Source organism: Vulpes vulpes, chromosome 2, assembly GCF_048418805.1.
Source record: "Vulpes vulpes isolate BD-2025 chromosome 2, VulVul3, whole genome shotgun sequence".
NCBI classification, from domain to species: Eukaryota; Metazoa; Chordata; class Mammalia; order Carnivora; family Canidae; genus Vulpes; species Vulpes vulpes.
Window position 1 is genome coordinate 157,401,731 of NC_132781.1, and position 27,108 is coordinate 157,428,838.

Below are 27,108 nucleotides of genomic sequence, written 5' to 3' on the forward strand. Positions count from 1 at the left end.
AGGACCCGGCCCGGGCATGCGCTGCGGCGCCCCCATCCCCCACCCCTCCCCCATCCCTCCCCCATCCCTCCCCCATCGGGGAGGCCCCCCCCCCTGCCGCCCCGCTCTGGGCTCCGTGGGGCCCTAGCACCTCCAAGGTTCTGGGCTCCCTCCCCCCGGGGCCCTCCCCAGCCCTGGCTGTCCCCCAGTCCCCTGCCACCTGCTAATGGGACTAGAGCCCCTTGGCAGAGCTGAAGCGCCCTACAGAACCGAACGAACGGGACCGGTTACCTTTCCCATGCAAGGCAGCCCCTGAGTGCTGGGGGACTTGCCCAGGGTCACACAGCCCAATAATGGCAGAGTTTAAAACTGTCCCAGTTCTAGCGTGGAAAACTCTGTGTCCCGGGAAACCTCAGTTCTGGGCAAACCAGGATGGTTGGTTACCCGCTCTGGTGGGCGTGACCCCATTCTTCCCTTTGCCCCCAGTACCTGAATTTCCTGCCATCTTCTGCACCCCCCACCCTTTTCCCTGGCCCTCTGCAGCCTATTCATGAAACCCAATTCCTCCCCTCCCCAGAGTCTGTCCCCCGGTGGGACTCACACATGCCACCGCCTCCCTACCTTGTGGCAGAGCAGTGAGCACAGCTGCTTCCTGCTCTTCTCTCCCTGCAGGGCTGAGCTGGGACAGTGTTGAATGGGAGCTCAGCCCTGCTGGGGTTTGCACCCAGGCAGGTGGGGGGGAGGGAGTTGGAAGTGTCTGGGACCCCAGGGGGCCCTTGAGCTGGCTCCTGAGAAACCAGCACAGAGAGAGGAGCAGGACATCTCAGTCCAGGAGGACTTCTGCCAAGATGACCAAGGGAGGCGTTGGGGAACGGGTTGGGGCCACCCGGTGAACTGACACCACATCACAACTCACCCAGAGGATAAGCTTAGGGCGCGTGGAAACTCAGGCTGCCAGGCCCAACCCTACTCAGGCATACCTCTTAGAAGCTGGAATAATAATACCAGTAAAGGAAAGCAGCACTGATGGAGTCCTTCCTCCGGGCCCAGGGACATCTGAACTCCCGACTCCAAGTGGTCTGCCCACCGGGATATGGCACCCTTACCCATCTCATCTCCCTTAACTTTCAGGACCACCCCCATGAGCTGTAAGGATTACTGTTCCCATGAGGAAACCGGGGGTCTGAATGGGGATACAACTCGCCTTAGGTCGCAGAGCTAGAAATCTGGGAGTGAGAGATCGACCCAGTCTGTCTAGAACCTCTTCCCTGGGACCCTTCTTGAGAGGCTAAATCCAGCAGGAAATTAGATTTCTGTGGCAGGCACTTTTCCCTTCGCAAATCAAAACAGAATCTAATCAGCAATCTTTTCAGTGTCATCTTGCACAGAAGGTTCTAAATATATCAGCACAAAAGCATTTCAGAATTCACAACAAAATAATAGGCCATGTTGTCATCACCATACCATGACAGTAACCCACATGGGATAGCCTTTTTCATGTCACTAGGTGTGTTCCTCTGCCCTGGGGCTCTCAGCAGAGTGGAAGCAGCCCAGTCTCTGAAGTTGGGATCCCCGGTGTGAATTCTGACTCTGCTCACGGTCTTGGGTGAGCTGGTTAATCACTAAAAGCACAGTTCTTTCATCTCTAAAATGGGAGTTAGAAAAAGTAAATGTAGTGCCTCTTATGGGGCCTGCTAGGATTATTGTTTTTATGACCCATGAGGAAAGGGCCCCGTGGCTATGTTACAGATGATGAAGCTGAGTCTCAGAGAGGTTAGGGATGTTCCGGTGGTCACGGGGCTGTCATGTATTTTGGAGCGCAGTGTTGCTGTTTCTACACCAATCTGCCAAACTGGGTACATTGTCCACTTTTTATACAGGCAAAGCCAAAAAGGTTGCCCCAAGGACTTGGGGGCATTTCTCTGGGTACCCAATCTGAGTTCCCTTGAGCCTCCGTGACTTCCCCAAAGCAAGTGTGAACTTTGACTCTAGAACTTGTTCACCTTATTAAGAAGCAGAGTTTTCTGTTAATTCTGTTTTAAATCATGGGAGTGTTTTTCCTCCCAGTATAAAAATGTTACATGCTTATTTGTGGGGGAAAAAAAAGAGTCAAGTATAAAAAAAAAAGGCTTAAAAAGAAACTGTAATCCCACCACTTGGAGATAACTCCTTCTGGTTTTCCACATTTGCACATGTATATTTATAAACATAATTGAGCTCACTCTTAAGTACATGATGTGCTGCGCTTTTTTTCATTTAATGCCACTTCATGAGCATTTTTCTTGTTGTTTAAAGACTCCCAAAACATGCTGCCATTAAAAATTATAATGCCATGGGGTGCCTGGCTGCCTCAGTCAGTAGAGCATGTGACTCCTGATCTGGGGGTCGTGAGTTTGAGCCCCATGTTGGCCATAGAGGTTCCCTAAATAAATGAATGTAAAAAAGTGATAGTGCTTCACAGTACCAGTGTATAAAAATATATGTACTCAGTATGCTAAGGTTGGACAATAGGCCCAGTAACTAAAATTGTAGGTAACCATCGTTTAGCATTTGGATAATTTCCTATAGACTGATGCTAGAAATGCAACTGCTTCTTCAAATTTAAGATTTTTAAAGTGGCCCCTCAATCCCCTCCCCCAGATCTCCCTCTTTTACAGGCAACTATAAAAATAAGCTACTTGATTTTTCATGATTTTGAAGCCCACTGGTTCTGGAACTCCAAAGTTAATCAATCATACCAATACCAGTAAATGAAAACCTCCATCTCTCCACCAAATTTGCCAGCTTCATTATCAAATAATGCTGAGCAGGTACCACATTTAGCTGGAGCCACACTCTATGGGTGCTGCACCTTAAAGGCTTTTTCTTTTCCTTTTTCTCAGATTTAGGCCCAAGTTAATTGTGATCCACTAAAATTAGTCACTACAGACCGACCGCCAGATTTAAAGCCAGATAACCCCAAGGCCTCTCAGCCTGGCCTCTGATGGCCTGTGAAACCTGAAAGCAGATCACGTAAACAGCCTTTTTTGTTGTTGTTAAATGGGGATAATATTATTAATCAACAATTGTTGCAAAGATTGAAATGAGGCCGTGTAAGTGAAAACATTGTGCATGGTGCACAGAAAATGGATTTCGTTGCTGTTGGGATTATTACTGTGACTCACCAGGCGGGAGGTCTCAGCAATGCCCTAAATATAACCGCTTTGCGCTCCGGAGCCTCTGCTCTGATCACACCAGCTGCCTGCACCCCCCCCCCCCCCCCCCCCCCCCCCCCGCCAACATCCCCCAGCACACACCATTTCAATGGCTCAGAGGGAATCAGCTAAGGTGATACCTGCAGCCCAAGCTGGGGAGCAGGTGGCCATGACTGCTACCAAAGCCTTTGAGACTCATCCTGTTGCTTGTAAAAATGAACTTCTTCAAGAGAAGGGAAAACTGGGATATTTCATCTTAGTGGTGTTTTTTTCTCATCCCCTCCCCCTCTGCCACACACAGGGGTGTCCTTCAAGAGTGATTTCAGGGATGTGACCACTTAGTACTTTAAGAAGAGCTCTGTGCTCACCAGGAGGCTGTTTGGGCTACTCCACCTGTTTGAGCCTTATACTCCTGGCTTTTGAATTCTTCTAGAATCTGAGATGGTCAGACCTGGGACCTTATCTAGCTTCCTCATTTTAAAGATAAGAGACTGAGGTCCAGAAGTGGCCCAGCGAGACACATACAGGGGCTTGATAAAGTCAAGGCTGATCTTTGACCTCCTTTTTCCCATGCCATGGGCAGCTGGGTGTTCCTCCTGGGAAACAAAGAGAGCTGGAAAGTACTTCTTCTAAATACTAGACTGGTTCCTGTGTAGATGGAAGGAGTTCCTCTCCCACAGCAGGTACTATTTAATGGCTGTTGTTGGTCATTGGAAGAGAGGCAGGCTTGGGGGCCAGGGGACAGGTAGGCCTCAGGGAAGAGGTGGTGAGGACAAGACATTATAGTTTTGCTCAGCTGGGAGTCCACTGTGTAAAATCTTTACTGGGGGCACCTGGTTGGCTCAGACAGTTAAGCATCTGCCTACGGCTCAAGTCATGATGCCAGGGTGCCGGGATTGAGTCCCACATCAGGTTCCCAGCTCAGCGGGGTATCTGCCTCTCCTTCTACCCATCCCCACCAGTTTGTGATCTGTCTCTCTTTCTCACACTCTCCCTCTCAAATAAATAAATAAATTTTTTTTTTTTTTTTTCCTGGAAAAAGTGCCCCCAACCTAACCCTTTCATGATGGCAGGGTCCTGCACTAGGCTGAGCTGTCATGGTCTATCTGCTCTGAGAGGCTGACTTGAAGCAGCAGCCTGGTCTCCCTGCCAGCCCTCATGGGGTGGCCAGGCTCTTGGGCTGCAGGGGGTGGGCTCCCTGCCAAACCCTTGGCCAGACTGACTCCTGTTTGCCTCTCTACACAGCCCAGGTCGCTGGGGGACCTGGCAGTGGCTCAACCAGAACCTCTGCCTCTCCTCCCAGCCCCCTGCTTCCTCTGAAAACCAGGCTTTGCCCCACTCCCCAGCAGGCTTATCTCCTGGGCCTCAGGCAGCTGTGTCCCATGTCCCGTCCTTGCCTGCAGAACTCGTTCTTGCTGTAAGCCTAGGTGAGCCAAGCACTCACTTCTGTAACCGAATATTTATCCCTCGTTAGGGCTTTGTTCCCTTGGCTCTGGAAGCCCTGGGAACCCCTAGGCTGGACAGCTCAACTGTTTCTCTGTCTCTGTCTCTGTTTCTCTCTCTTTCTTTGGCTCTATGTCTTGCCTCCTCTGTTCCCTCTCCACCTCCCTCTTTTGAGGGCATCCTTTCCCTTTGGTCTCGTTCTCTCTCTGCCTCACATGACAATAAATGGGATATTAAGCCCACCCATGAGCTGAGCATTTACAGTAATTCTCAGCTCCATCTCCCAAGCGTGAGCTCTGCTCCTTGGCTGATGGCCACTCCCAGTTACCTCTCCCGAGACAGGCAGAGTGGGCTGCCTGCCACTAATCCTCCCACCCTCGGAGCCGCTGTAGACCAGTCTCTGGTGATCAACATGCCCTCGTTTCCAAAAGGAAAGTGAGAAGCCACTTGTGTCCTGCCCTTGCTGTGACCTCATCTTGCTGGATGCTCTGAAGGAGGCAGGGCAGGGACCGTGGGGCTCAGAGAGAAATGCCTGGCGGCCTGGGCCTGTCCACTGCACCAGGAATTGGTTGGCTTCTACCAGAGAGGCTCTGGGGGGCTTCTCCGGCCACAGGGGGATGCCTCTGGATTCCTTTGCCCTCACAGAGGAGGCTTGTCAAAATACCAGCAGGCCCTCAGCCAGTCCCTACGAGCTGAGCAAAGAACATTACAAAGGTTAAAAACCCTTTTTTCAAATTCTGTTTGCCATTTCTTCCAGGAACTGAATTTCTAATTTAATTCGGACTTAATTCTGATTCCCTTTTGCAGTGAACACCATCTGTTTGCTTGACACTAAGCAATGAGGCTCAGCTTGACTTTCTGCTCCTCGGGGGCAACACAGCCTTTGGGCCGAGGCTGCGGGTTCTGGAGAGACATGGGTTTTCTCACTGTTCTCCCTCCTCCCCCACTTCCTGTGTTTCTTCTGGAGCTGATACTGGGACCTGCTCTGCAGGACCTCGTGAAGACAGTACCATCATCCAGCAACAAGATGGAGTGAACGCAGCACCACGCACATAGAAAGCACTCGAGTGTTAGCTACCTTTATGCCTCCTCTTCCTGCCCTCTGTTCCTTTCATCTTCTCCCTTCCGCTCCCCTTTCCCCCCCTTTCACCTGATTCCCTGTACCCGGATGGTGCTCCCTCGGCAGATGCAAAAGGTGAGGTGTGCCTGCCTTCCCAGGCCTGACAGCTGTGCTCCCTGGCTTCTGAGAGCCAACACCAGGCGGAGGGTACCCCATAAACCAAGGTCCCTCTCCCTGCCTCTTTGCCTGTCACCCCCTATCCCCCGGCACTGGATCATGATACGGGGACATGAGGGCCCTCGGAGGAGGCAGCTGGTAAGACAGGCCAGGGGCAGGGTGGCAGGAAGAGTGTATTGTCAGTGCCTGTCTCACATCCTCTGGGGCGCCTCTGAATAGCAGTTCCCAAGGGGAATTGTGGGAGAGATGGATGCTGAGGAAGAAGCGCTTTAGAAACCTTCCGGGGCTGGGAACATGCTCGCGCCGCCCCAGGTGGACTCTGCACCAGGCCCTCCCGGCCCAGAGTTTTAACTTCCCAACAGTAGTGTGGGCAGAAGCTTCGTTGCTCACTTTTTGTTTGTTTGTTTGTTTGTTTGTTTGTTTGTTTTTCCTATTTCTCACATTTTTTAAACTGTTCTTTGGAAAGGGGTTTGGGTCAGTGGCAACCTTTCCTCTACCTGACACAGCTGTCCAGGTATCGGAGCCCCCTGGCCCTCCTCGGAAATATGACTAGGCCCCAAGTTCCTTTTGTTGGTTTTAGAACATGATATTTTTTTTTCCACAAAACATTCTCATGTTCCCCTTTCTCTGGTGCGGCAGTTCCCAGTCATTTCCGGCCCAGAAAGTACGAGGTGAGGACCACGAGGCCGCAGGGTGCCCTTCCCTAAAGGGACCGACCTCAGATCCCCAAGTGCCAGCGTGAGGCTCCCTGAGGGCTGCGACCTGGCTCCCGGGGACAGCCACCCCTCAGCTTTGGGTGGGGGGCACTTGCTGGTCAGAGGCTGAGCTTCCTCATCTCCCCTGGTGGCTCCCCGCTGCCCGACCCCCCAGGTCACCCCGGCTGCACACCCACACCCCCACGGGGTCCCTTAGGATCTAGCCTCACCTTACCTCCCCTCCCCTTCCCTTCCCCGTTCACCTGGCCAGCTCTTGCTTACGCCTCAAGACCCAGCGCAGGCCTCCCCAGCTCCAGGAAGCCTTCCCTGACTGCTGGGCTGTGAGCAGCTGAAACCAGGGAGTCAGCCTTCCTCTCAGCATTCCCAACATGACCCTGACATGACTGCGATGTCACTGAGCCGAGCCCCACCTTCAGGGGACCCCTCCTGCCCTGCGGCCCCAGCTTTTGCAGGAAGCACCTCTTGCGATGGAGGCGAGCCCGGAGCTGGCCTCGGGTGTGGAGGCCTGGGCTGAGGGCTCTGAGTGCCGTTGGCCAGTGTGTCCCTCCTCGGCCTGGAGGGCCCTGCCACGCCCTCCACTTCCTCTCATTGTGCCTCCCTTCCTGTTTAGCTAGACTGTTCGGCTGGGGACATTTTTCCTCCCTTTGAGGACCTGCCTGAATGGAGGGCTCGCTCCACTGCATCTCCCCTGGCATCTCCCAGACCCAAGTCTCTGATCCCCTGCTGGGCTCCAGGATCCACAGACTTGGGTTCAAATCTCAGCTCTCCCATTTAGCTGTGTGACAAGGGGCAGGGGCCTCACCCCTGAACTCGTTTCCTTATCTGTAGAGAGAACCAGTAACAGCCCTCTCAGGACTGGCAGGGGTAATGAGCAAAGGATGTCCGCACGCCTGGGAAGCGTGAGCTGTGGCTGTGTCATCCCGGCCCGCCGGTGTGGGGGCTCCGAGAAGAGCCCAGCTGGACGCTCACTGGATGCCTGCAAGCCCAAACATCCTGTTCTTTTTTGAACTCCTTACTGGAGAAACAGGGAAAAGCTGTTCCTTTTTTTTTCCTTCTACCCATATCGGGTAACACAAAAAACACAAGTCCGGCTGGGTTGAGCTGCTTGAGTCTGGTGTTTAGGAGCTAATCCGAGCTGCTGAGCAGGGTGGCGGTTCCTTTCCTGGATTAGGACCGATCTGTGGGAACCGGACCACCCCTGAGGCAGGAGGGCGGCCCTGATGGCTCCCCGGGGCCTGGGCCTGCCGCGGAGCCCCTTGCTCCTGGGGAAGGGGGGCCCTGGGCTCGCGTCATCCCCGCCCCTCCTGCCTCCTTCCCTGCAGGTGAACTTCCGCAGCCCCCGGAGTGGCCAGAGGTGCTGGGCTGCGCGGACGCCGGTGGAGAAGCGGCTGGTGGTGCTGGTGGCACTTCTGGCGGCAGGACTGGTGGCCTGCTTGGCGGCGCTGGGCGTTCAATACCGGACAAGTAGGTGCCTCTGGGTTTCATCGCGGGCTTGACTCACCCCTGCCCTCGGCTCTGTCCACCTGTGCCAGAGGGCTTCCCTGATCAAGCTGGGACTGGCCTCCCGGGCCAAGGAGAGAGCCAGGTCCAGATGGCCCGGTGCTGAGATGGACAGAGCCATAGGAGGACAGCGTGGGTGGTGCAGAGGGTTTGGACATGAGTCCAAACAAACACTGGCCCAGCAATGTATTGTCTGTGTGACCTTGGACAAGTCACTTAATCTCCCAGAGCCTGTGTCTTTTCTACTGTGAATGGGGAAGATGGTGCCCCCTTTGGGGCTGGCTCTGAGGATTAGAGACAATGTCTGTCACATATCTGGTGCCTACCAGGACTTCTTTAATTAGCTCTGGGTGCTGTTACTGTTAGGACGTGAGCTGATGAGACCCACAGTCTGGCACTGTCTGCCATCAATCGTAGCTTCTGTTTACTTCATACTTTCCATGGACCAAATACTACACCTCTTCTTTACAAACATAATCTCATTTCCTCCTCACAGCAACCCTATGAAGTGTGGTTACTTTGGGCCCTATTTTACATCTGAGGAAGCTGAGGCCGGGAGACTAGGTGACTTGCTCAAGGTTACGTGGCTGGTGCACAAGGGAAGGGGCAACTGGATTTCAATGCAGGCTGGCAGGCCCCACCTGCCTTTGTAGTTGTGGTGTCCCCCAGTGTGTGTTAGGATCCCTAGAAGAGCTGGCCGCTGTGGGCCGCATCTGTATGCGTTGTAACCACATTTCTGTGCCCTGCCTCGTTGAGCAGTAAGATGGGACCCATCTGGTCCTGCCGCCGGGGGTCTGAGGCTGGCTCTCTGTGTCTGGCTAGAGTATGCAGCCGAGTACCTCGTGTAGAGTTGATGTTCAGTAGGCACTTGTGGAACTGGGAAGGGCAGAGCCAAGCTAAACAAGGATGGGGAGTCCAGCCAATTCCAAGATCTCTCACATTCTTGTGCCCCAACATCTAGCTTTCCAATGGCAGGTGGCCCATCTGGTGGAGCAGCCCTGGGGCCTTTGCTCAGGGTCCAACCCCACTGACCTGGTCACCTGGCCACTCATCCCATCAGAGAGATTATGACCCTTTCCGGGATCTGGGAACATTCACCCCAGGCTGCACTGAGCCTTCCCCATTGTAAAGTTGTGGGCCTGCGGGTAGTCATGCTAGACCAGGAGGGGGAAGGAGTTTGAGGGCCTGGAGAGAGGGCAGGGCCTCACCTCAGTCATCCTTACATCCCCCGTGTCAGGCAGCCCAGCAGCCAGTGTTGCCCTGAGACTGCCACAGGAGATCCCACAAACTAGAAGGGAGCTCCCGAGGGCTGGATCCTAGTGCTTGGGCCCACAGGTGGGCCGACAGGGAGGAGTCTTGCTTTGGCCTCTATCTCAGCCCCTTCTGGGGTGCAGGAGGGGTTTCCTCAGCCTAGACTGGGATGAAAGGACTGCTCCCCGCTGGGTGACTCTGGGCCAGGGATCTGCTGAGCCCTGAGCCAACCATGTGTCTTCATTGGCTGCCTAGGCCTGGGAAAGCAGTGGCCACCCCAGAAATTGCCAGTTACCTCATGACTGCCAGCAGTGCTGCCATTGGCCACACCTCTGCAAACATCAGGCTGGTCAAAGCACATTCTCTGATGATTCTGAAAGACCCATCTCAAAGTCATGTCTCAGCCCTTAAACATGTATTTATCTGCTTTCCCACTGCACCCCCTCTCCAGAAACTTGCAGGTGCTTTACAAACAGCGGCAGTAAAACACAGATTATCTCAGAAAATATTCTTAAGTGTCTTACTCAGTGTTGAGGCCCAGTACTGTCCAGACAAGTGTCTGAACTAGATCTGGGGCTGTTCCTTCCTCTTGGCTGGCCATGCACATCCTTAAGGGAAGAAATACTTTCTGCCTCTGCAGGTGGTGACCAAGTGCTGGACGAGGCTCATTTCATTCACTCACTCATTTGTTCTGCAAACACATATTGGACAGCTGCTAGGTGCCAAGGACAGTGCTGGCCAGAGGAAATGGAAATGCAAGTAAGGTGCTGGTCTGGCCCTGGAGCTCCCGTTCCAGCCTGGAGGCAGACAGGGAGCCAGCCATGACACAGCCCGGTCTGTCCTCATAGAGCACACATCCAGGCAGCTAGCACGGAGCCCAGCGAGGAACGAGGGTCTGGGGAGGTTTCCCCAAGGAGTCTGAGCCTGGGCTGAGTTTTGAAACCACTGACCTTGATGTTAGATGAGGAGGGCCTGGAAACAATTAATTGATCAAATATGTGTTAAGCCCTTGCTGGGTGGGAATAGCTGGTAAAGGATCTACAAACCACTAAGCAGTTAAACAACCAGTTATTATTGAAGCACCACCTCCAGGCCTTGCCTAGCGAAGTGGAGGCTTTGTGTCTCAGCCAGACAGAGAGCCAGCCTCAGACACCTGGTGACAGGACCGGATGGGCCCCATCCTACGGCTCAGTGAGGCAGGACACAGAAATGTGCTTACGGGGGATCCCTGGGTGGCGCAGCGGTTTGGCGCCTGCCTTTGGCCCAGGGCGCGATCCTGGAGACCCGGGATCGAATCCCACGTCGGGCTCCCGGTGCATGGAGCCTGCTTCTCCCTCCGCCTGTGTCTCTGCCTCTCTCTCTCTCTCTCTCTCTCTCTCTGTGACTATCATAAATAAATTAAAAAATTAAAAAAAAAAAAAAGAAAGAAATGTGCTTACGGCGTGTACAGATGAGGCCCACGGAGGGGAGCTGGGCGGACCGCTAAGAGAACCGCTTAGTAGGCCTCCATCAGGCCCTCAGCAGAACTCCTGGAAACTGGCTTCTTGTTCTGTTTTTAAACCCAAGTCCCCTTTTGATAACCTCAAAAATCAATCAACCAGAATCCCTCCCTCTCTCCCCCTCTCACACACACGCACACACACCGGCACACCGATACTGACATGTCTTGTTCCCTGAGGATCACCCTCTTGCAGTCTTTCTTTGGGGCATTCCCAGCAGCCAAGGTTTTGTCAAGCCCAATTTCCTGCAGTTTGTTGTGTGAAAACAATAGGTATTCTTTTCCCTTCCCAAATATGAAGTTCTATCATAATAGTGAATAGACTTTTTTAAAGGGCACAGAAATTCTCTCCCCCCACCCAAGCCACACACACACACTCACACCTGCCGCCATAGATTCCAGTACATTCCACAGGTGAGGAGTGGGCCGTGCAGCTCGGCTTGAGACGGTCTCCTCTAGAGAGCTTCAGGGGCACCATATCCCTGCTAGTGCTTTTCTCTCTTTCATGCCTGCCAGCTCAGTATTTGTGATTGTTGTAAAGTTCGCTCCAAACAAGCGATCCCCTCAGAATAAAGTTACCTTGATTTTTGTGGCACCACGTGGCTCCTCTGAGCCTTTCGTCAGCGTGCCAGACTTTGTGCCTGTCATCAGATGTTAAAAAGCCCACAGGCCACCCCAGCCCCGCTGTGCTGTGTTAACCGTGCATCCTTTCCTGCTTCCTGAAGGTTGGCCTGGGGACGTCAGGCCCAGGCATGAGGGCATCCATCATCACTGTGAAATTAGGCCCACCATGCTTCCTCGCCTCTAGATTGAGAAGCCCAGGCTTGAGGTCAGCTGCCCAAGGCCCACAGCCAGAATCAGAAAGCTGGGATTTGAACCCGGGTCTAAGAGCCTCTGGCCCCTGCCCTGCCACACTCCTCTCTGTGCAGTAGGGATGCTGAACCTGCCAGAAGGGCCACACCCGCCCCCGATGTGTCCAGCAAAGACTCAGTGAGAATAAATAGAGGGAACCCGGCCTTAGAGTTGCCGTAGCAGGCCAGAGCTGGCTCAGCTTCCTTCGCGGCCATGTGGCCGAGCCCCATTCATGCACACAGAGCCTCAGTCTCCCCACCTTTAACTAGGGCATCACACCTGTCTCTGATGTCTGCAGTGAGGCCTGAATGAGATCACAAATGTGTATCTGGTAGCCAGCATAGCCTGTGTCAGCTGAGGATCTGGCTGGGCCTACGTCCTTAGTCACAAAGGCTGGATCTCCTGCCACCTTGGGCTGGGCCACTGCCAAGACCGCCCAGTTTGGTTTCTTTGCTGGAGCCCACTGACCAACACTGAGGCAGGGGTTGGCCCCTCTTGCCACTGGTGTTTGAGGAGCCCTCCCCTGCTCTGCCCTAGATCCTACGAGAACTGGCTCAGAGGAAGCAGATTTGTGGGGGACACTTGTAGTATGTGACAGCCCTCCCCACTGTCCACCTGCACTGACTACCATCCCTCCTTAGGGAGGCGCCTGAGAGGCGCCTGACAGATGGGGCTGCACCTGGCATCACTGGGATTACGCCCTTCCAGGCCGTGGGAGACAGAGTGGAGGAAGGATGGGGCTCCTACCCTACTGGCCATTGAACAAGCTACTTAGCTTCTCTGTGCCTCAGTTTCCTCGTATATAAAAACAGCCTTGAGCAAAATGGCCACTTTGGTTTGTTTTGTCTTCATTTCTTTCAGAGTCAGTGAGATAACTCTCCTGCCTTATTCTCAGCAGAAATGATTTTTCAATCTCTTCTGTACCTAATAGGCTGTCCTTTGCCCTAAGTCCTGGCACCAAATTGTCTGCATCACCCATTTGTCGTGGACTAAATATACTCAGTTTATGTTTGTAGAATGATCACCATTTCTCCTCCTCTTTTTTAACTTTTTTAAAATAAAATATCTGTATCCCCAGTGAAATTACTAGTTCTTGAAGGAAAGGATTATGACTTTTATATTCCTCACCCCCCATATACACACACAATCAGCACTCAGCGAAGAACCTAGAAGATAGTAATTATTTTGTTGAATGAATGAAAGCATGAACAAATGAATCAATTTGTTGAGCATCAGGGAATTAAAAAAAAATCAATGAATATTTGTGAGTATTAATGTTCAGAGAAACACCTTGGTTCTAGGTGCTTTTCAAGCCACAGAAAGCATTTTAGGCAGCTAAACAGAAGTCTTATTTTACAAGCCAAGAAATTATAAATCTACTGAAATCATTTCTCCGTAGAAGTCTCGCGACCATCCAGTTCTGTGTGGTCAGGGCTGGGGTGGGGGCATGGCACCCCAGGCCACCTGCGCTATATTCCCACAGCCTTCTTCTCCCTGCCCATCACTGGCCTTTTGTCCTTGACCCCTGCCAGGAACCCCCCCAGTGTGCCTAAGTGAGGCCTGCGTCTCAGTGACCAGCTCCATCTTGAGTTCCATGGACCCCACGGTGGACCCCTGCCAGGACTTCTTCACCTATGCCTGTGGAGGCTGGATCAAAGCCAACCCCGTACCTGATGGCCACTCACGCTGGGGGACTTTCAGCAACCTCTGGGAGCACAACCAGGCCATCATCAAGCACCTCCTTGGTAAGTACCCAGCAGGGAGACCAGCAAATGGGCTGCAGAGGAGAGCGGCCAGCTGGACTTACCTGGCCAGGCCTGGTTAAAGGAAGAGCTTGATGCAATGGGCAGACCAGAGGCTTTGGAGTAAGTGAAGCCCAGTTAGAATGGCTGCTCCGTCAGCTGTTGTGTGGCCCTGAGTAAGTCACTTGTATCTGAGCCTCAGTAGATCTTTATCTATAGATCTTTATCTATAAAAAACGAGACTAGGGCAGCCCCAGTGGCGCAGCGGTTTGGCGCCGCCTGCAGCCTGGGGTGTGATCCTGGAGACCCAGGATCGAGTCCCACATCCAGCTCCCTGCATGGAGCCTGCTTCTCCCTCTCCTTCTGCCTGTGTCTCTGCCTCTCTCTGTGTGTCTATGAATAAATAAATAAAATCTTTTTTAAAAAGTGAGACTAATACACGGGGAGGAAGGAACAGCGCAGGGAGTATAGTTAGTGGTGTTGTAATAGTGTTGGGTGGTGACAGGTGGTAGCCACACTTGTGGTGAGCATAGCACAGTGTATAGATCTGTCAAATCACAGTGTTATACGCTTGAAGCTGATATAACATGGTGCGTCAACTATATGTCAATTAAACATTTTTTTAAAACGGGACTAATAATACCCAAACCTCAGAGTTTTGAGAACTATAGAGCATATGTGTAAAGGGTTCTCATGGTACATGTGGCATGTGGTAGGTACACAAGAACTGGTAGCTGTGGTCCTTTTGTGGCTTCAAGCTGTGGCTTTGTTTTGACTGGCATTGGCGATGAGCTTTGAAAGCTGTGAGCCCTGGCACTTGAGTAGCTCAGGTGATTAAGCATTTGCCTTCCATTCAGGTGGTGATCCTAGGATCCCAGGATCCTGAGATCAAGCCCAACATTGGGCTCCCTGCTCAACGGGGAGCCTGCTTTTCTCTCTCCCTCTGCTGCTCCCCCTGCTTCTGCGCGCGCTCTCTCTCTCTCCCTCTCTGTCAAATAAATAAATAAAATCTTTTAAAAAAAGAAAGTTGTGGGATCCCTGGGTGGCGCAGCGGTTTGGCGCCTGCCTTTGGCCCAGGGCGCGATCCTGGAGACCCGGGATCGAATCCCACATCGGGCTCCCGGTGCATGGATCCTGCTTCTCCCTCTGCCTGTGTCTCTGCCTCTCTCTCTCTCTCTCTCTCTCTGTGACTATCATAAGTAAATAAAAATTAAAAAAAAAAATTAAAAAAAAAAAAAAAAGAAAGTTGTGAGCCAAGGGAATCAAGGCTGAGCACACTTGATCAGATTTTAAGGTTGAGAGTGGATGAAGTTAACACAACAGTTTATGTGAGAGTTGTCCATTACAGGCAGGAACATCACTTGGCTCGTGGCCTCACAGTGATTAGACTTGCATCATAAGCCATCAAACTAAAGTTCTCTTCTTTGCATCTGGTTAGGCCTTCGGCACCTCTATTTGACCTTGGTGTTGGTGGTTTCATCCTTAGATTAGAGCCCCATGTCTGTCTTATTTGCAGGGTTACCCCCACTTAATGTTTGTTGAACTAACACCTGCCCATTGGGGTTGTGTGTCACAGAATTCACAACACTGCCCCCTACTAGCAACCCCCAGCAGCCCCCAGGAGCCTCCTCTGAAGCTCCCAGCAGCCCGTCCATGGGCTTGTCTCCCTGAGGATCAGAGCCCCATGGTACACGGAGGCTGAAGGAACTCTGTAAGTCCACAACAGCAGAGCCCCTGCCTGCATTATGCTATCCAGGTGCCTTTGAAAGGGGACACAGCCTTTCATTTCAGAACAAGAAGGTTAACAGGCAGATATGTCTGTGGCAGCCAGACTAGAACTCAGGGATGTCCCTCCTCTATCACCTAAAGGGACAAACAACTAAAGCAGGAGGGTAGTCCAAGTAGGATAACAAGGTGGGCTAGAGCCTCTCCTTCGGTCACCTGGACCTGGGTTCAAACCCTGCCTTTGCCACTTCCTGGGTGGTCTCGGGTCAATGACATGACCCCTCAGGATGTCTTCTCTCATCAGTAGAATGGGAACTGGGCCTCCTTCAGGTGATGAAAATAAAATGGGAAAAAGTATTTAAGGTGTGTTGACAAGCTGTGTGACCTCATGCCTGGTGTACGCTGCTGGCTGCTATGTACACAAGTGTTATAGCTATTATTCCCCCTTGACCTTTGCACAGCACTTCACAGTTTACAGAGCTCTTTTGGTAGATGTCATCCTATTTGATCCTGTAGGGTAGGCGAAAGGAAGGTATTACTCATCCCATTTGAGGGATGAGAAAACTGAGGTCCAAAGCCATCCTCAAGGCAGGCTAGCAGGTGGCACAGCTGAGACCTACTTGACTTTGGGCCCTGTGTCCTTTCCTCTGTCTCAACCACCTCCTTCAGACAGAAGGGGCAAGTATGGCTCCCCTCCCATCCTGCTGGCAGCATGGAGCTTTGGGGATCTGAAGGAAAGAGGGGAAGAAACTGATGTTTGTTGAGTGTCTGCTACTTGCCATGCTGTGTACCAGGCTCTTTATATCCGCTGCCTTCTTCATCCTCACACCCTCCCAGGGACTTAGGAACCATTGGTCCCATGTTGTAGATAAGGAAACAGGCTCAGAGAAGTTAAGTGACTTTGTTGAGGGTACACTACCAGTCCTAAATGGAGAGGGGCCCCAGCCCTGGGGAGCAGTTAGCATGCAGACAGGCCCTCAAACTTTCCAGTTAGGCCCAGGCCTGACCCTTGTGTGTGATGCCTGCAGGTCCTGCTCCTGCCAGCCCTTATCAGAAGGACCTTGGGTCTTTGCCAGGACTGAGTCCATCCCGTGGCCCTCCCTCCAGCTGGCAGGGCCCAGGAGGAGTGGGCTCCAGTCCTGAGCTCTGGCCTTCCATCCATCCTGTCCCTGAGAGTCAGGGTGTAGGTGGGGAGCTGTCCTGAGCTGGGCACAGAACAGCCAGAACCATGCGTTCAAGCCCTTGCCCCTGGGACCAGGGTCTTGTGGGATCAGGAGGCCAGACTGTAGGGTATTGAAGTCAGGCAGCCCTGACATGCTAGCTTATCACTCATGTAGCCTTGGACAAGTGACCTGGCTCCTCTCCAGCTTAATTTCATTATCTATAAAATGGGGCCTAATAGTACCATCTAATGCAAGGTTGCCACGAGTGCTGATTTGTATGTGCTAGGTCAGCAGGCTTAGCACAGAGCCTGGCACCTAGTACGTGCCCAGCAAAGCAGAGCCACCCTTCTCGTTGTACTGAGTGAGCTCCGGCCTAGACCTCTCTCTGATAAGTTGTGTGACCCCAGAGAGGCTACCCAGGCTACTTGGCTCTTCGTCTGTAAGGTGAGAATTAAGAGCATTGATGTGGATGACCTCAGGCTTAGTGGGGTGGTCGAAGAAAACCCACGTATTGCTAATCTTACTTCTCATAGAGGTGTTGATGTGGACCTAGTAACCAGGCAAGGAGGTGCAGGGCATATCCACGACCATACTAGGCTCTTGTATTATTTTATTTAAGCCATGGATATATATCCCCATTGTATAGATGAGATTCACAAATATCTAGGCAGTGATGGGATTTAGCTAAATTTAGCCCCAAAGCTGTGGAACCTCAAACCTGCCCTTTTTTTCTACCGACTCCCCTGAGTCACATTCACCATGCAGAGGCCACAGGGTGGCCCAGAAGCACGATTCACCAACCTCCTTCCCCAGTAGCTGCTTGATGAAGCTCTCCTTTCTAGATGGGATATGGCTGGGGCCTGATGAACATAGTAGGTGAGGTCAGCCCCAGGTCATACTGACCAGGAGCTTCCCCAGAAGGCATATCCTGGAGTCCACTCCATGCCACACTCGCTTCTGGGAACTAGTCTGGAAATGGCCCCTCACCTGTGGGCCTTGATACCTGGGACTTTGACACCTGGAAACCCTTGAAGGGGCAGGAGGCAGGTGAGTGGGTGATTAAAAAATGCAGGAACACAGGCCAGTGCATTCCTGGGCTCAAGGCCAGGCCGGTCTCGGCTTCGCCAAGACAAGGGGTCAGCCAGCAGGTCTTGGGAGGGAGCTGGAACTGGTGAGGGTTGTAGTGTGCAGGGGGGTGCCAGGCTGTCCAGGCTGGCCTGGGGTGGGCTTCTCCGGAAGGAGAAGGAATGTTCCGAGTGCTGATGAGGACCGTGTCAGCTGGGCAGGTGGAACAGCTGTTACCATCCGCTGGCCGTGTGACCTTGGACGAGCCAGTCCTTTCTCTGAACAGTGAATTCACAGGGTCCCCTCAGAGGAAATCCGGGTGGATCAGAAGCTGGTGGATTGAACTCTGCGGTGCCACTGGGCACATCCTTGCAGCCCACTGGCTGGGAGGCATGGCCTCAGCTGTGTGAGACAGAGAGATACGTCACCCAGTAGACACTCTGCCACCCACCGGGGTTGCCAGCTTGGGCTGTCCTCGTGGGCTTTGGGGAGACAAGAGCGTGGCCTCACTTCGTTCAGGGCAAGGATGCCCCTGGATCTCTCACCCCTAGGCTGGGCCTTCCCTCAGGCTTTCCAGCTCTTGCCCTTAGCACAGACTGTTCTGCCCTCTACACTACCTGCCTCACCTCTTCCAGTCCTGTGGCGTGGACTTCCTTTTCTCAAACCTGCTTCCTCCACGATGCCCTCTGGGGCTACCAAAGGGCTGCCCTAGGCTTGAGCTACAATTATGTTTATGTGCCTGTCATATATACTATGTTTTCTATTACAAGATTAATGCATGCAAAATTAATGCCTGGTTTTTATAACCATTAGAACATCACGGATTCCATAAGGAACTCGTGGTCTCCTTTCCTTTTACCCCAGCGCCAGTCTGCCTGAGAAATGGAGACTGAATCATTCCATCAACATTACATTTGTCCATGTCAGTGACTTGGCAGTTAATCATGTCGCCCTGTGACATCGCTCGTACTTTTATTTTGATTTGTTTTTCCAGTAGTTGCTGTCTAGCTTCGTTTCATCTCCCCGTGCACGTGGGAAACCCTTTGGACAGGATCTGTGTCTGACCTGCTTCCCGTTCGGTGCCGTGTTGGCACTAATGTGCCCATCTTTCACGTTGGGGGAAAGGGAGTGGGCATCCAGGGCTTCTCTGGGGTGGCGGGACCTCTCATTTTCTGAGCCAACCTGCCAGAAAGGAAAGGAGCACAGAGAACGTTCAGGCCCCTGTCCTGGCCTCAGCTGCTCACGAGTGTGACCTTGGATGCGTGTCACTCAACCTCTTGCCTATAATTTGGGCATGATAACCCTAGTAGCACTCCCTGGTGGAAACTGTAAGGACAAGATGCACACAGAGCCACACCCACACACAGAGGAAGCAGTTCGTTTTCTCGAGGAGGTCTAAGAACGCTGGGGTTCAAATTCCAGCACGTGGCGTAGTAGCTTTGCCTCCCTAGATAAGTTCCTCTTCTCACCGGGCCTCGTTTTCTTTCCCTGTGAAATGGGGTGATAGTATCACCTCGGGGTGTTGGTGTGGCAACGAGAAGAGCTCAGCCGGGGCTGGGCCTGCAGTAGGCACCTGTCGTGATGATGGTCCTTATCATCATTTTTGTTCTACAGAAAAAGATGCCTTGTGTATCAGCAATCCCACTTGCCCTCACAGGATGGGGCTTCTGAGGCCTGTGACTGCCTGAACCCAGTCTATGGTGTTCTCTAAAATGAGTGCTAGTCTTGCCCTGAGGTGGAGTCCTCCATGCTCTTGGCCAGATGTGCTGCCGCAGCACAGGGAGCACAGGATTCCCAGGAACCCCCATCCCCGCAGCCCCCCCAGCTGCTGGGGATTTCATTTCCTCCCAGGGAGTGGTGTGCAAGAGGGTGTTCCAATGAAAACTCCCAGAGGAAGAAGGGGGCCGATTAGATGGTATGCTGTCTTTCCTCTTTGGGACTTTGGGGAAGTGACTGAGGAAGTTTCTGGAACTCGGGGTCCTTCGAAGGAAGTACCCAGCAATCAGGAGCCCTGCTATCTGGCCTTGGGCTGCCAGATTATTTTCATACCCTGGAGGCACCATACTCAAAACTCAGCCCCTGGCTCAGTCCTGGATGCTGCGCTGCTGATGGCACCTAGCCTGCTCCCGTGGAACCTTCTTCTGGGAAGTAAGCGCAAGCAGGGGAGTCTCTAAGGAGACCAGGGATTTCCTTACGAGAAAACTGTATGTGGCTGATTTCACTTTGAAACCGAGCCTCCTCCCTCAGGCTGATGTGATTGGTATCTTTCTTCCAGGGAGGTCCCAGAACATTCCGTCATTCATTCCTTCGTTCAACAATTATGTATTATTGTACACTAGCTATGTGCCAGACATCACTCGGTGCTGGGGTTGCGTGAGGAATAAGACAGCTTTTCTCTGCGGAGCTTACATTCCAGCAGGGGAGACAGAGAGTAAACACCCCCTACCCACCAACTCTGGCAACCACTAATCTGTTCTCTATAAGCTTGGTTTTTGTTATATATATATATATATTTTTTTTAATTCCACAAGTAAGAGAGATCATACAGTATTTGTCTTTGTCTTTCCCTAACTTTACTTAGCGATATATCCTCAATGTTCTTCTATTTTGTCACAAATGGCAAGATTTCATTCTTTTTTATGGACAAATAATGTTCCTCTGTGTGTGTGTGTGTGCGCGCGCGCGTGCATGTGTGTGTGTGTACACAGGCCACATTTTCTTTATCCATTCATCCGCCAGTGGGCACTTAGGTGGTTTCAGTATCTTGGCTATTGTAAATACTGCTGCAGCAAACACGAGGGTGCAGAGATGTTTTCGAGTTAGTGTTTTTGTTTTCTTTGGGTAAATACCCAGAAGTGGAATTACAGGATCATAGGATAGTTCTATTTTTAATTTTTTGAGGAGCCTGCATACTGTTTTCCATAGTGGCTGCTCAATTTACCTTCCCACCAACACTGCACAAGGGTGTCTTTTTCTCTGCATCCTCGCCAACATTTGTTTCTTGTCTTTTTGATAGGAGCCACTCTAACAGGTGTGAGGTGATATCCCACTGTGGTTGTGGTTTGCACTTCCTGATGACTAATGATACAGAGCATCTTTTCTTTTCTTTTTTTTTTAAAGACTTTATTTATTCATGAGAGAGACAGAGAGAGAGAGGCAGAGACCTAGGCAGAGGGAGAAGCAGGCTCCATGCAGGGATCCCGAAGGCAGGCGTTCAACCGCTGAGCCACCCAGACGTCCCCAGAGCATCTTTTCATGTACCTGTTGGCCATCTATATGTCTTCTTTGGAAAAATGTCTATTCAGATCGTCTGCCCAGCTTCTAGTTAGATTTTTTTTTTTTTTTTGGCTGTTGAGCCAGATGAGTTCTTTATATATTTTGGATACTAGCACCTTATCAGACATATGATTTGTAAATATTTTCTCCTACTCAGTAGGTTGTCTTTTCATTCTGTTGGTGGTTTCCTTTGTTGTGCAGAGGCTTTTTAGTTTGATATAGTCCCACTTGTTTATTTTTGCTTCTCTTGTTTTTGCTTTTGGTGTCAGATTCAAAAAGTCATCCATAAGACTTATGTCAAGGAGCTCACCATCTACGTTTTCTTCTAGGAGTTTTATGGTTTGAGGTTTGATGCTCGAGTCTTTAATCCAGTTTGGGTTCATTTTTGTGCATGGCATGAAACAGCGGTCCAGTTTCATTCTTTTGTGTGTGGCTGTCGAGTTTTCCCAACACTGCTTATTGAAGAGACTATGCTTTCCCCAGCATATATTCTTGGCTCCTGTGTCATAAATTAATTGACAACGCATGCATGAATTAATTTCTTTCTATCCTATTCCATTGATCTCTGTGTCTCTTCTTATGCCAATACCATAATGTCTTAGTTACCAAGCTTGTAATATAGCTTGAAGTCAGGGAGTGTGATGCCTCCAGCTTTGTTCTTCTTTCTTAAGATTGTTATGCCTAGGGGCACCTGGGTGGCTCAGTTGGCTAAGTGTGTTATGGTTATGATCTTAGAGTCCTGGGATCAAGCCCCAGTTTGAGCCCTGAGTTTGGTTCTACACCCAGTGGAGAGTCTGCTTGTCTCTCTCCCCTTCTCCCAGCTCATGCTCTCTCTCTGTCTCTGTCTCTGTCTCTGTCTCTGTCTCTCTCTCAAATAAGTAAATAAAATCTTTTAAAAAAAGATTGCTGTGGCTATTCAGGGTCTCTTATGGTTTCACACAGATTTTAGTATTGTTTATTCTAATTGTAAAAAATGCCATTGGAATTTTGGTAAGGATTACAGTGAATTTGTCCATTGCTCAGGTAATATGGACATTTTAACTGCATTAGTTCTGACAATCTATGAGCACAGAATATGTTTCCATTTATGTGTCTTCTCCAGTTTCTTTCACTAATCTCTTGTTGTTTTCAATATAGAGGTCTTTCACCTCCTTGGTTAAATTTATTCCTAGGTAGGGGTGCCTGAGTGGCTCAGTTGGTTATGTGTCTGCTTTTGGCTCAGGTCATAATCCCAGCCAGGGTCCTGGGATCAAACCCTGCCTCAAGCTCCCTGCTCAGCAGGAAGCCTGCTTTTCCTTCTTCCTCTGCCTACCACTCCCCCTGCTTGTGCTTTCTCTCTCTCTCCAATAAATAAATAAAATATTTTTTTTAATTTTTAAAAATTTTTTTTAAGATTTCATTTATTTATTCATGAGAGACACAGAGAGAGAGAGGCAGAGACACAGGCAGAGGGAGAAGCAGGCTCCACCCAGGGAGCCCGACACGGGACTTGATCCCAGGTCCCCAGGATCACACCCCGGGCTGTAGGCAGCACTAAACCACTGCGCCACCGGGGCTGCCCTAAATAAAATCTTTTTTAAAAATTTATTCCTAGGTATTTTATTCTTTTTGATGTAATTGTAAATGGATTTGTTTTCTCAATTTCTCTTTTTGATAATTCATGATTAGTATATAGAAACACAACAGATTTTTGCGTATTGGTTTTGTATCTTGCAACTTTACTGGATTTGTTTATTAGTTCTGACAGGTTTTTGGTGTAGTCATTAGGGTTTTCTGTGTATTATATCACAAATAGTGACAGTCTTACTTCTTCTTTTCCTATTTGGATGCCTTTTATTTCTTTTTCTTAACAATTGCTCTATGATCTCTATGATTCTTAATGCTATGTTGAATAAAAGTGGCAAAAGTGGGCATCCTAGTCTTTTCCTGATCTTAGAGGTAAAGCTTTCACCATTGAGTATGATGTTAGCCATGGGCTTGTCCTGTATGGCATTTAATATATGGAGGCACATTCCCTATATACCTACTTTGTTGAGAGTTTTTATCATAAATGGATGTTGAATTTTGTCAGATGCTTTTTCTGCATATGTTGAGATGATATGATTTTTATTCTTCATTTTGTTAACGTGGTACGTTACATTGACTGATTTGTGGACATTGAACCATCCCTGCGTCCCTGGAATAAATCCCACCTGATCGTGGTGTATGATCCTTTTAACGATTTATTGAATTCTGTTTGCTAATATTTTTTTGAGGATTTTTCCTTCTATGTTCATCAGGGATATTGCCTTATAATTTTCTTTTCTTCCGGCATCTTTGATTTTGGTATCAGGGTAATGCTGGCCTTGCAAAATAAGTTTGGAAGAATTCCCTCCTCTTCTGTCTTTTGGAAGAATTTGAGAAAGATGGGCATTAATTCTCTGTTGAATGTTTGGTAGAACTCACCAGTGAAGTTGTCTGGTCCTAGACTTTTGTTTGTTGAGAAGTTTTTGATTGCTATTCAATCTCCTTACTAGTAATTGGTCTATTCAGATTTTCTACTTCATCACGATTCAGTCTTGGTAGGTTGTATATTTCTGGGAATTTATCCATTTCTTCTGTGTTATTCAAGAAGAATATAAAAGATAATGCTTACCTGTTTATTTATGTACTGTATGTACACATGAAAGGGTGAGATGTTTCTGCTACCTAATAGCTAATTCTCTCCCCCTTTGGGGTCAACATTGCCCCTCTTGAGAATGCATGATATAGGGTCTTATCAGTAATTTTAAGGAATTCGTGTACTCCAGAGCATATTAGTTAGTTTGGTTTTTTTTAATGATTTATTCATTTATTTCGTGGGGGAGAGGCAGAGGAAGAGAGTCCCAAACAGACTCTGTGCTGAGTACAGAGCCTGATGCAGGGCTTGATCCCACAGTCCTGAGACCATGACCTGAGCCGAAATCAAGAGTTGGACACCCAACTGACTGAGTCACCCAGGTGCCCCTCCAGAGCATATTTGAACTCAAAGTAGTTCAAGACACTAGCTCTATAAACTCCACACCCAGGGTTCCACTAGTGTCTAATAGATGTCTTCAACTAAAAATGTCGAAAACTGAACTGCTTATCCCATTCCCTATCCCTTGTCTTCCGCATTTCAGATAGCAGTGACCCCTTGCTCTGGTCAAGGAAACTCGGCAGCATCTAGGCCCTTCTTTCTCTCACAGCGCAACTGCTTCTCACCCCCTCTCTGCTGTCACCCTGCCCGAGCCTACATCATTGCTCACCTCACCTGTCACAGTGGCCTCCCGCCTGGCCGTCCTGCTTCAGCTCTTGTACCCCCAGTGCCTGCCAGGTCGTAGGTGCCTTATGGGAGAGGATGAAGGAGAGGAGGTGGGATAATGTGCTGGGGGTTGTCCCAGTGGGCCCCATGAACCAGAGAGAGGCGGGGGGAGAAGTGGAGGAGCTTGAGTCCCAGAGTTCCTGCCCCAGCCAGTGTCAGTGTGGGAATACAGGGGGTGTGAACGCCAGTTCCTGGGGAAGCCCACATTCTTGCGCCTTCCTGCCCCACCTGCCTCATTTCCTCCCCGTGTAAATTTCTGTCAGGCTCTGGCCTCAGCACCTCTCAATGCCCAGAAATGGCCCTTTCTCATCAGAAGTGACACTGGGCTCCGTTCTTCTGAGGGCCGCTGTGTGCTTTCCGGGTACAGACCAAGAAGCAGGGACAGCTGGGACAGCTGGGACATGACCTAGCGGGTGAAGCGGCCCAAGCACAGCCCCGACGTCCACTCCCCCACGGCAAGCTCAGCTTTCAGCCCAGAGTTCAGGCAAGGGTTCCCTGGGGCCTCCCCATGCCATCCTTTCTCAGGGCCTCCTGGACTTTGTCCGCAGCATCAGATGCTCCCTGCGTCAGATGCTTTGTGACCACCTTACGGCTGTCTGTGTCGCCCACCAGGCTCCAGGCCTGACGTGGGCAGCCCGTGTCCACGCGGCCTGCTACATTCTCCCCCAGCCCAGCAGCCACCAAACCACAGGAACTCAATAAACCTTGGTGGGAAAACAAGTGGATGTTTGATCCAGGGTGTGGAGTTCAGGGGAAGGAAGCTTGAACTCATCAGGAGCGGCCTCTCAGCGAAGGAGAGAGGGGCCGTGTGTGCCTGAAGGACGCAGTCACGTCAACGCAGGGATCCTGTTGGGGAAAGATGGACGCCTGGAACCCCTCTCCTGAGCACAGCCAGGCCGTTCCCCCGGAGCCTGGCCGTGGGCCCTCATCTCAGTGGCCTTGGCCAGTGGGGGAGGGAGATGCCAGACCCTCTTGTGGGCCAGAGCACACAGCGTACACAACCCGACCTTGGCCTGGCATTTCAGGGGCACGGCCAGAGCCACGCATGGACGGCGAGATGCCGCTTCCAGGCTCTGGCAAGCCATGGTGGTTCTTGCGCTTTTCCTTCTGGGAGCTTAGCTGCTGGGGGGCATTGTTAGAGAAACGAGGCACCTGGGAGGGGGGTGGAAACCCCCTTTGCTTTCCCTGAAGTTCTGCTTCCCTTCCCCATTTCTACCCTCCCCTCCTGGAGGCCTTGTCTTATGTTCTGGAAGGCTCTGGGGCTTCACACCACACGTTTCCAGGCCTTGGAGCAGCATGGCAGCTGGTGGTCTCCAGGGCCGTGTGTGCCCTCCACAGACCCTCATCACCTTTGCCCCTCGTGGGCTTCCCTTGTCTCTGCATCTCCATTCACACTCACCCAGGCTGGTCGCATGCTGTCACCCTGACTTCAGCAAGACAGGGGTTGATGCTCTCTGACCAGAGAAAACCATGATCCTGGTGGTTATGATAAGACCTGGGGGCTGGGCAGGCGGGCTCTTGGGATGAGTGCTGGGAGAGCTGAAGGACCCGTGCTGGAAGTCAGGGGGTGACTCCTGCCCTTCACATCACAGGCCACACCAAATGGTATCTTTTCTCCAGACAGTACACTTTCCTATGCTTCTCGTGTTTTCCCAAACTCTCCAAATCCCTCCAAACCCAGGGCCCTTCCCCCTCATTTCTACCTGGTGAATAATTTCTTACCTTTGAAAGAACTGCCTTGGGGCCCCTGGCTGGCTCAGTCCATGAGCATGTAACCACTGATCTAGGTTTTGTGAGTGTGAGTCTCATATTGGGCGTAGAGCCTACTAAAAAGAACCTTTTTAATTAAAAAATAAATAAAAGGGGCAGCCCTGGTGGCCCAGCGGTTTAGCGCCACCTTCAGCCCAAGGCATGATCCTGGAGACCCGGGATCGAGTCCCACGTCGGGCTCCTTGCATGGAGCCTGCTTCTCCCTCTGCCTGTGTCTCTGCCTTTCTCTCTCTCCCTTTTTCTGTGTCTGTTATGAAAAAATAAATAAAATCCTAAAAAATAAATGAATGAATGAATGAACGAACGAACAAACAAACCAGCTTGGAACTAGAGCTCCCCTGACCCCACCTCACCCCACCAAAGCAAAGTGTGACTTTTCTCTGGGTTCCACAACCATTTGCATTAACCAAAGTTCTTTCATGTCTTCTGGTCATTTCTTTGCTTGACTCCCTGGAGGCAGAGAGCAGGCAGGTCTTATTTATGTCTACAAAGCTCCTAGCCCAGCCCAGTGCCTGGCAGTTGGTAGGTCCTCCATGGAAATCTTCGTGAAAGAATATCTTAGGAGAGGCTCCATCGGAAAGATGGTCTCTGAGAAAGGCCTTGGAGATGCTTGGATCTCAACAGCAGCCCATACTGGAGGGCCAGGATGAGCTTTCCTTTATGTGTTTTCTTGTTTGATATCTGTGTCCTCACACTAGCAAGTAAGCTCCATGGGGACAGGGGGACATTGTCTTTCGAGTCCCTGAAGCTTGCGCATACCTAGCACAGGGCAAGCACCTGTATCTACTTAGTAAATGAATGGATACGGTTCGTGGAGGAGAGGGGGTTTGGGGGGGGGGGTCTTTGGAGCAAGCAAAGGAAGGAGTTTCAGGGTCCAAGAGAAGTGAATTTGAAATGAGGAAAAGGAGCTGGAGCAGTGAGGAAGGAGGGCCCCAGGGAGGGAGCAAGGTAGACAGATAGAATTGAGGGATTCGGGGACCCAGGCATGATCTGGAGCAGGTCTCTGAGACCAAGGCTCAGGCACAGGAGCCCTGGCACATGATAGGTCCTACATGACCAGAACCAGCACACAGTAGGGCCTTCATGGCCTGAACAGGCACACAGTGGGTCCTTCATGACCCAAACAGGTACATAGTGGGTCCTTCCTGGCCCGAAAAGGCACATAGTAGGTCCTTCATGACCCAAAAAGGCACATAGTAGATCCTTCAGGGCCTGAACAGGCACATGGTGGATCCTTCGTAGCCTGAACCATAGGAAATGGTCACCTTCCCTGGGCACAGGCAGGCCCCTGCCCCAGGCTGGCTCTCAGCAGGTGGCACCTAGACCAGAACACCAGGGACAGGGTGATGGGGATGACCAAAGAGTCCCAGGCATC

General features: G+C 51.0%; 1 protein-coding gene across 3 annotated transcripts in view; it reads left to right on the forward strand.

Annotated features, from left to right (window-relative positions):
- Positions 1–27,108, forward strand: part of ECE1 (endothelin converting enzyme 1) — a 116,215-nt gene that overhangs the window by 56,462 nt on the left and 32,645 nt on the right. For all 3 annotated transcript variants that reach the window (XR_012000145.1, XM_072750880.1, XM_026012114.2), the window contains 2 exons: positions 7,892–8,033; positions 13,203–13,415. Coding sequence is in view for 2 of the 3 variants with exons in the window: in XM_072750880.1 (XP_072606981.1) it covers positions 7,892–8,033; positions 13,203–13,415 (355 nt within the window). In the remaining variant the exon portion in view is untranslated. The remainder of the gene's footprint in view (positions 1–7,891; positions 8,034–13,202; positions 13,416–27,108) is intronic.